Source organism: Podarcis erhardii (genome assembly GCF_964252035.2).
Source record: "Podarcis erhardii genome assembly, chromosome: 5".
NCBI classification, from domain to species: Eukaryota; Metazoa; Chordata; class Lepidosauria; order Squamata; family Lacertidae; genus Podarcis; species Podarcis erhardii.
In genome coordinates, this window is record NC_138509.1 from 94684527 (window position 1) to 94694435 (window position 9909).

The 9909-nt window shown below is 49.8% G+C and overlaps 1 protein-coding gene across 2 annotated transcripts; it reads right to left on the reverse strand.

Annotated features, from left to right (window-relative positions):
* Positions 1-440: 440 nt before the first annotated feature.
* LOC309343313 (PHD finger protein 13-like) lies at positions 441-7814 on the reverse strand. 2 transcript variants are annotated; one of them, XM_081864646.1, is made up of 6 exons: positions 7178-7814; positions 6964-7007; positions 3652-3744; positions 2943-3501; positions 2420-2464; positions 441-2237 (listed from the first exon to the last, which is right to left on the reverse strand). In XM_081864646.1, exons 1-6 carry the CDS (start codon positions 7200-7202, stop codon positions 2011-2013), a joined length of 993 nt encoding a protein of 330 aa, XP_081720772.1. In that variant the 5' UTR covers positions 7203-7814; the 3' UTR covers positions 441-2010. The 2 variants fall into 2 exon arrangements, with proteins under 2 accessions (XP_081720772.1, XP_081720773.1); XM_081864647.1 differs by lacking the exons at positions 6964-7007; positions 7178-7814 and adding an exon at positions 5960-6102.
* Between the last annotated feature and the right edge of the window lie 2095 nt (positions 7815-9909).

Sequence of the window (9909 nt, forward strand, 5' to 3'; positions counted from 1 at the left end):
TCAACTCTGCCTGCAAGAGGAAAGGATCCTCAAAATCTGGAGCAGATCTAGAGAGACAAAGGGGGAATAGGAGGACCACGTGTGCTTGCACAATGTTTGATGTTGCACTAAGAAAATCTGCAGAAGTTAAATTCATAAGTTAGTTGTGTTTTAAGTAAACAAAATAGATGATAAATTTGAAACTTAAATTTACAACTCTATCCAGTTTAATAGGACTGCATTTCTGGACAAATACATATGTAAAGTCTGTAGAGAAGTCATGGTAGAGAAGTAAACAATCAGCCAACTTTGGTAGTTTTTAAAGCTTTACCTTTGTTTTGATCTGTATACACTCATTAAGGCTTCACAAGCCAGCTGAGTTCTAGTCACCCACCCCCACCTTAGCAGAATGTAAAGCACTCCACTTGGGTTACAATGAAGTCAAATATCTGCAATATAACTGATTAAAAAGTATTTTTATTCTATACATAGCACTCCAAACACTTGGCATAGGACAAAGGACCACAATACACTACTTTACATCTTTAATAGAAAGTGACTACCTATAAAAGTGTAAACACATTGAGGGGGCAGAGGGGAAGTAAGACATCCATGGAGTAGCTCCCTAAATTCCTACAACCTGATGGCTGAGAAGTCTGTCCTACATAGGAAAAGGCCCATCACAAGCCACTGAAAATACCTTGTACAGTGAGAATAGGGTTGTACGTACAAGCATTGTCAAATATAAGGTGGTGTGTGTAAGATCAAGAAGGCACGTGGGTCAAATAAAAGAGGTTCAGTGGTCTGGTATAGACAGAGTGCAGGGAGACCTGTCCTCCAAAACAAGCAATAGCTTGCTGGCATGATTGCCCCAAGAAAAAGAAGCAAAGGTTTGCATAGTAGACAGGTCACCATTTAGCGTGCCCCACATTTCACCTATGGCAACAAGGTGAAATATTCTCAGCAACGAAAGAGCAACTTGAAATGAAAGCAGGACCCAATCTGCTTCTTCAGTGTGGCTCACCATCATACCTTAAGTCTTCTGCTACTGCCATATCTTTAGATTCTAGAGCCTTTGCAGTAAACTCCTCGCCACCTCTACTGCTATCAGCTTTGGTCTTTTCCCCACAACTCCTGTATTCCCTTCAAATTGGACACTAGTGCAACTGGAAGTCTAGGGAAGGGTGGTAGTTTAATATGGAGCAGGTACGGCAAGAAGTTTTCTAAGTAATTGTATATAAAATATTTACATTAAGTGAAAATTGCCAGCCACCTCAGGTAACTAGCCTGACTGGGAATAGCACAGTGTATTTAAGTTTCTGAAGAGGGCAGATTCCCTAGAACTAGGCGCAATGACCACATTACTGAAGTTTAATGTCAATTGCCCTGCATTGCAGTTCATGCCAACAGAGAATGGGAATCTGCCATTTCCGTTGCAGAAGGTTCTCTCCCAAGCAGTGTGTGCACAGGAAGACAGCTAGCTGCCTTCTTCTAACATGTGCTTTAGCTTCATGAAGGGATTCAGAAGCTTCAACTAACCAGGACATAATTGGATCTAGGGCCAAAAGAAACAAAAAACCAGGGGGAAAAACCATGAACAAACCTGGGGCTATAAACTTACAAAATTTAAGCCTGAGCAGCTACTGTACCACAAAAAACAACAACAAACTTTAGGCCAGCTTCCCATAGATTGTTGAAAGGCACCGAGCCCTTTTTGCACAAGGTCAAAGAGGCTTCTGGCTGACTTAGTGCATTGTGCACTGGAATCCACCAAACCAGTCACGCGTCTGCCAGGCACCTTCGCATTTGCTGCTCTAGTGTAACCCTGAGATCTCAAAAGCACAGTTCAGGCCCTATCAAGTAGAGAACAGCATGCCCCACCCACCTGCAATAGGCTTGAATAAGACACACGTTTCTGGAAGCATAGGGCCCCCGCACTTATTTCCCAGGGAGGCTCCTGCATTTTGATTGTCTTGCCAATAGGGATCCAGTCCAAGTTCAAAGGGAACCCAGCCACCCTCCAAGCCAAAGTCAGTCGCAGAATCGCTTGCGGGGAATGGTGCGGGCTCTGTTTGAGCGGCGAATCTCCTGCTTTGCATCACGGCATCGTTGGCAGATGAAGATGTCAGGCACATTGGATTTACGTATCTTGGCACAGGAGAGATGGATCCAAGTGGCACATTCATTGCACTCTATCATAGGTCTCCCAGCAAAAGGCTTTAAGCAGAAGCAAGTGATGAGATCCCAGGCATCATCCTCTGCATGTGAGAAAGCACAAAGTGTTAAAAGGCAGGTCCCATAAAGTTTTTACACATGCATGGCACCCACATTACTAAGCCTTTCAGATTAGAGACATATTCCGAAAAACTACTGGAGCCCTCTCTTCCCACCACCAACCCTACTGGAAGCCAGCAGTAGTAACATATGGTGATCTACTCACCATCGGTTTTGGTGTCTGAGGCAGCAGCAAACTCCTCACACAAAGCTGCAAGAGGAAAAAATGAGAGGTCAGATGAATAGGCCTGCCCACATTTATGCTGGTATGCTAGACCCTGCCTCTACTAGTCAACTGTGACAAGTTCCTGAAACAATTCCTTGCAGCTCATCAGTTCCTTTGTGATACTCCAACTTTAAGGTGTCTTTGAACTCACATTCCCTCAACAGCCCAACCCCTCACAAGACCAGTGACCAGGGAAGGGGAGGATGACACCCATCACTTGGATCACAAAGCTGACAGTAGGGAGGAGTAAGAGCTGGATTGCAGAGCACAAGCCAAATCACTAGCATCTCCAGCTACAATGATAAGGTTCTCTGGTAGCAGGTGATGGGAAAACCTTTTAAGAGCTGCTGCATCAGAGAAAACAATACTGGGCTTGATGGTGCATATATCCCATTCTGAGGGAAGCTGCTTCATATGTTCAATTGACATCATTTTGAAAGCTTCACTATTTTTGCACACTTACTACTGATTTGGGAGCCGTCTCTACTGAGTTCTTCTTCACTGTTCTGCTCTATGGTGTTCCAACACGCAGGGCTGATTCTTTCCTCTTTGCATGAGTTCTGTTCCTCAGGCTTCTCAGCTGCTTGCATTCCATGGATCCAGTCCTTCTGCTTTATGTATTGCTCCAGCAGAGATGTGGACTGGAGCTCTTCCTTTGGGAGACAGGATTCAAGCTCCCTTGATTCTAGGTGTGTCCCTTTACCTGGCTCAATCCTTTCCTGCTTAATGTCCTTTGTGTTCATTGGCATCACCCTCTTATCCACCTCTCGGTCCAAGATGAGCTTCTTTGCTGACTGCTTCCTCTTCTTGGTTTGCAGAGGTCGGCCTGTACAGAAGCCACTGGAAATGTCAGAGTTCAGTAGGAGGTTTCCAGTCCCTCTGCATGTAGTGTTCCTGATTCCTCCATCATCTGATAGCACATGGGAGTCACAGCACTGAGATGAGGCCCAGCTGTCACTGTCTTGAGTGCTGCCTGTGCTGTTCTGGGGGCTCATGTTGCCTCTGTGGAGCCAAGGCTCATTCTAGAAGGGGAAAAGAAAACCCACATGAGATTTCAGGGCCTTCAGATTGGAAGGGGGGGTTGGGGGGGAGGAGTCACCAACACCCAGAACAGAACAGAGAATCAAAGTAGACAGCCAGCTCCAACACTGTTCAAGTGTAAGTTCTCTTACCTCCTTTGGGTATGGGATGTAGCCTGCATAAGCTAGCACAAAAGTGCAGAACTGATTGAAGTCTTCTACAGTTCTTTGTCTTTTCTGTGGTGGCTACAAAAATATAAAGTTGAATGGATCAGACTCTTAACTCAATCCTTACATACATTCAGTAAAATAAAGCAGTCTGGCATAATTAGTTGCAGGCAGTCTGGAGTGCAAATAGATTCTTTTTACCACCATAGTAGCACCTTATATAATGTATTAAATTTGGGGGCGGGTACAGAAAGAAGAAACACCCTGGTGCATCTGCAGCAACAGCACCGGACACCTTCATCTGCCCCAGCTGCAATAAAACATGTCTCTCTCGCATCAGTCTCTACAGCCACAGCAGGCAATGCAACCTTCCCATCGTTTGACTAACTTCACCCCAAAAGGTGCACTCCTCCGTTGTCTCCTGAGACAGATGGATGCCAACAATACTTGACAACCAACCCTGAACGACATTCAAACCCACTGACCCATACAGTGTCTATTCCTTCCAAACGAAGATGTACAATCTTATCAGTATGACCTTGGTCAGCATTGTACCACACTCAAACCCCATAGCTCTTTGTAGACTCGGAAGCAGTATATCAGCCAGATCACTGACCTGACTCTGAGTAGTTCAGTATTGTATTCACTGACTGGCAGTGGCTCTCAGGGTTTCAGGCAGAAGTATCTCCAGCCCTTCTGGGTAATGCGAAGGATTAAACCTGAGACCTTTTGCATGTACACTGCCACAAAGTCCCCCAAAGACTATAGCCTACCTCCCCACAACATATGAGGAAAGGCTACTAAAACAAGGATATCCAACTCCTTATTCAAAATAGGAAGGAATATACACAGTTGTCAAAAACATCAGCCATAATAATATTAATATTATTATTAATAATAATAATTTACACCCCACCCATCTGTCTGGGTTTCCCCAGCCACTCTGGGTGGCTCCCAATAAAATATTAAAAACACAATACAGCATTAAAGATTAAAACACAGTGCTGCCTTCAAATGTCTTTTAAAAGTCAGATAGTTGCTGATTTCCTTGACATCTGATGGGATGCCACAGAAATAAAAAACATTTTTTTCATTCAGACCTCTTTATTTAAAACCCAAGAGAAGCACAGCAGGTTCCACCTGTAGGATTTCAGAACAGCAGCAGACAGATCTCAAGAGAAAGCAACTAAGGACCTCTCCTGCTACTTGGTAATAATAGTGTGGAAATGTGAATATATTTCCCTGTGGATCTCCTATCAGAGCAAGCAAAACAAGATGAAGTCTCCCCCTGCAGACAAAGGGAAGCAACAGATTATCAAATTCCAGCCACAACAAGGGAGCTGGGAATAAGCTTCTGATGTCCTCCCCCACTTCCAAGTATGCCATGGCAGATACTCAAGAGGAGAGGCCTGCTCCTTAAAAGATACCCTCTGCTGCTGCCTCTCCACAACTGACACCCCAAAGTTATGAACAGCAGCACTGAGCTGGCAAACAGTATTTCCCACAAACAGCTGTGGGGATGGATTCAATGCAAGGATGGAGAGCACCCCTTCTCAAATGGTTCTTCATCTTGAATAATAGATAAGGCACAATTCCTTCTCCTCCTCCCTCCATGCCCACAAGCAACAACAAATCACCATGAATAGCATAGTCAGAAGAAGAAGAAACAACAACAACAATTCAGGCTAAAGAACGACAATAACTCAGGCGAAGCCTAAACTCAGAGCTGAAAGATTTACTCAGTGTCAAAACACTAAGAGGAGGCTGGGAACCACCAAGCAACTTTTCCTTTTTAGAGCAAGGAGACCCTCGCCCTTTTCAAGAAGGGTCAGGAGAAGCACCAGGGTAGCCAAGACCAAGTCTGCACCCTTGAGCTACACATCAGCCTGCAATTCCTCTGCCCTGCACCTCAATCTCGCAGGTTCACACACACACACACACACACACTCAAAGTAAAACTAATAGCCAACGCAGGGTGCTTAAGGAAATCAACAAGCTGCGCCATAGCATGCCCTCTAAAAAGCATTGGGGAAAGTCGATATGGTATGTATATCTTTTTTTACCTTTACCTTATGGTATGTAGTTGGGTCCCCCCCCCTCTATTTTTGGGAGGAGGGCAATGGAGAAAGAGAATAAGTGATTTGTAACACATGGGGTTAGGGGTGAAGGAGAAACCAAGCCGGCTCATCTCCGCGCGCCCTCCCCCCCCCCATATGCGTGACTGACATTTACTAGCATTTCCCCTCCAAGATGCCTCCTTGGGGGCAACACAACCACAACCCCCCCAACACACCTGATCGCTCCCAAGATGGCGCCTGCGCAGCCGCGACCGTCCCGGGAGAAGCCGGGGAGGGGGTCAGAAAAGAGAAAGAGGAGCAGCGCCTCAGTCTGCGCCCCCCCCAAAAAAGAACTCCCCACAGCTGACTAGACACCCACCCCCCCACCCCGGAAAGAAGCCAAAGCAGACGCTCCTCGGCGCCCCACGCGCCCCTAGCGGGGAGGGGGAAAAGGGCCCCGGCCCCAGAAAACGCGGGACGGCGCTGCCCGCCCCCGACCTCCGGAAGGCGGAGCCGCCCTCGCGCCAAAGGAACCAGCGAAGGAAGCCGCCTCTCCGCCCCGAAAGAAGCGCTTCTCTCCTCAGGGCACCGGGCGGCCGCCTCCCCCGCCACACACGGCTAGGGCGGAGCGGCAGAGCGCCGTCGCTCTCGCCTCCGAAAGCAAGGAAGCAAATAAACAAACAAACAAATAAATAAAACAACGCCCCCAACTGTTCCTCTGAACCCCTCGATTCTCCCTCCTCCTCCCCTCAACACAAAACACACATAATTTATTTCTTCGTCTCGCCCCCGAGCCGGCAGCTGGCGGAACCGCCGCGCTCTCTCTCCCTCAGAAGGAAACGAAACCGCCAGGTTACCGGGGGGGGGGGGAGACAACACCCCCCCGATATATATGTATATATAAACGCCCCGTAGGAACGAACTCCAAGGGGACGAAGTCCATCGCCTCCTCGCCCCCAATAAGATAATCGAGTTGATGCGCGTCGCCATTCAAACTGCGCATCTTGCGCTCCATTATGCGTAGAGGGGCTTACCTGCCCCCCTCCCATTATTTTATTCGAACAGGTTCCCCCAACACCCCGGAGCCGCAACCAACCCGCCCCCCCCTCTTTGCCCCCGGGGCTGCAAGATGCCGGCCGCTCTCTCTCCCCCTCCCCCCCCCCACCCGGGGCAGCGGGAAGGAGAGGGAAGGAAGGGAAGGGAAGGGAGGCTCGGCTCGGCGCTGGGAACTCGAACTCACCTCGTCCCCTCCGGGGGATCCGGGGCTGGGCACGGGGCTGGCACCTGGGGAAGGAGGAGAAAACACGCGGCGTTACTTAGCTGCCCCCCAGGCGGGAGGCGGGGGGGGGGAGAGGAGCTGGAGGCCCCACGACCCACACGCGCCCAGGGGAGCCGCACGCCCCCCCCTTTCCCCCCACCCCCCCACCCCACCGCTCGGCCTCCCCGCCGCCCACCTGCGTCGTCCTCGAGGCCGCTCATCGCCTCCTGCTCCGGCGCGAGAAGCGGGGCAAGAGCAGGGGCGGCTAGGCCAGCTGACGTCCTCCGCTTGGGGCTGAGCACCCCGCGCCCGAGGAAGGCGGGCTGCGGGCACCGCGGGGTCCGCCGGCCGAGGGGCAGCAGGGCCAGGAAGGGCTGTTCCAGCGGGAGAGGCGGCGGCGGCGGCGGGGGCGAGAAGGGAGCAGAGCCGCGGGGCTGCTGCTGCTGCTGCTGCTGCTGGAGGCGGCGATGGTGGTCCCCCTTTGCCGCCACCCGGCTCTCCTCTCCTCCTCTCGGGGGTGACCGGCGCCGGCTGCGGGGCGGGCGCTCCGCCTCCCTCGCCTTTAGCCCCGCCTGCTCCTCCTGGGGAAGGAAGAAGCAGCTTCCGCCGAGGGAACGCTCTCGCGGCGCGTGCCCGACGGCGCGCAGCCCCCTCCCGCGGTGGCGATTACTTGATGGTGGGGGGAGCGGGCGCGGATTGGGCTCTGCGCCCTCCCTGCGAGGGAGACTCCTGCCTCTGGGCTTTCCGGGAAGAGGGCGCCCCCCCCCCGGGCGGAGTGGCGCTTCTCCCTCCGGCGCGGCGCCTCTTGGCGCAGGAGCGCTTTCCTTCCCCCCCCCCCCGTGGGGGTTTCACCGGAGCCGGGCATGCATGGATCCTTTGGGCGCGGATGTTTGCAAACGTGACTTGAAGGTCGGCGACACCCACCCCGCCGCGTGTGCGAATCCTTTGCAGCGCCCGGAGACGGGCAGTCGGGTCGGGCCTCCACAGTGATCAGAGGAGGAACGATCGCTGGGAGGAGCGCAGAGTGAAGAAACGCCATGGCGCATCTGTAGCCGAGAAATTGGATGTCTTCATCTGCCCCAGCTGCAATCAAACTTCTCTCTCCCGTATCGATCTCTACCCAAGGCACACTCCTCCACTGTCTACCGAAACAGATGGATGCCCACCAGCCAAGAGACTTCCCTTTTCCAAGAGCGGGTGGTGGAAAGTCTTGGGTTCGGGAAGGGATGCCGAGTTCACTTTTTGCTTTTCTTCGTCTCCTCCTCCATTGAAGCAGCAGACAAATGGTGCATCAGAAACGCTTCCTGCAGAGGAGGCGGTCTCCTCAGACTAGGTTTGCAGCACGGGCCCTGCCATTCCTGTCTTCCTTATCTCTCCCCTCTCTTCCTCCCTCTCCTAGTTGTCGGAGGTGGTTGGTCCCCTCCCCACTCTCCTCTGCCTGCAAACTCCAGAGAAAACAAATCTTTCTGGAAATATGGCCCCAGCCCATGGCCATCTTTTTACTAAATTTAGCTTGTATAGGTGCCCCCTTCTTCAGGCAATTTTTACGTTGCCTTTTAAAAAAGTGTAGTCCACAAATATTTAAATGTTGCCTATTCACAATTGTTTAGAATTTATGTAAGGGGCAAAATGTATCCGTTCACTTATGCAGATATCCCCAGTTTAGAATATTTTAGCAAAGACTAGTGCAGGTGTGTACTTCTGGTGGAGAATGTTTTTATACTGCATCTTTCTATTGCTGGGGAACCTGTGGCCCTTCGGATGCTGTTAAGTTTTCCACTATCTCCGACCTTTCATCATGCTGACTGGGGCTGTTGGGAGTTTAGCAACATCTGGAGAACCAGTAATTTTCCACCACTGATCTATACTTTGCCTTTTGATTATATGACTGTCAAGGTGTCTTACAACATATAGCAATAAAAAATAAGAGCGGGCATCTGGTTGTTCCTCCATCTTGCATAGCTATTCCCCCTTTGTATGGTCTCTTTTCCAGGGTTGCATACAAAAATTGTGATACGCAAGATGCACAAACATGTTATTTCTAGGAGACTGAATTCCCCCATCCACTATCCCTCATGTTTAAAGCAGTGCAGCCTTTGCAAAGCTGGTGCCCTCTAGATGTTTTGAACTACAACTCCCAAAAGTGGATGGGAGTTATACTGTAGATCAAAACATCTGGAGGGCACCAGGTTGGTGAAGATTGTAGTGCTGAGGCAGCCACACAAGTAGGTCTTCTAGGTAAGGCAACCTGCATGTCCCTTGAGTGCCCACAAAGGGACCAGCTTCTCATTCCACGCAAGCAACACATGGGAAGGGTAGCATTTTAAAAAATGGCCATTTTTAGGTACTGAGGCTAGATCTTTCCACATTTTAAGATTTGCCTGTCCATTCATACACACATTCAAACAATTGCATTCAGAATTGCTCCCTGAACTCACTTAAATGACGCAATACATTCAGCACCCACCTACGTTTAAGCCTTGACATAGACATCCAACTGAAGGTGGTTTTTAGGTTTTGTTTTGGCGCTTTTACTTCCCTAATTCAAGAAACAGAATAGTACCATATTTACACAAATCTAATGCACACTCTAATTTTGAAAATGTAATTTGCCCCCAAAAAGGTGCATATTACATTTGAGGAAATACTGTATGTTTATTCTTTTAAATTAAAGTTGGTTCCTAAGAAGAAGAAAAAATCACTACAAGAGATTCTGCACTGCATGGAATCAGCTCATCCCTGCACTTGACGAAGAGGATAGCTCCCCAAGCTATTGAGAAGGACAGTGTTTGGGCTGGCAGGCAAGGAAGAAGACAGAAGTCAGCAATTCCAACTGCATGTTCCTCCCTAGCAGCTGTAACTGCTGTTGAGGCTCCTGAGTTTTGTCTGAAATGGGAAGGAGAAACACCAACTGCGGCTTACTGCCAG

Excerpts from the sequence above, each read along its gene's own strand:
- LOC309343313 (XM_081864646.1), bottom strand. The coding sequence starts at position 7,202 with ATGAGCGGCCTCGAGGACGACGCAG. Across the intron at positions 3,745-6,963 it reads GATCCCCCGGAGGGGACGAG|CCACCACAGAAAAGACAAAG; the intron begins GTGAGTTCGAGT and ends ATATTTTTGTAG. Across the intron at positions 2,465-2,942 it reads AGACGGCTCCCAAATCAGTA|CTTTGTGTGAGGAGTTTGCT; the intron begins GTAAGTGTGCAA and ends TTCCTCTTGCAG.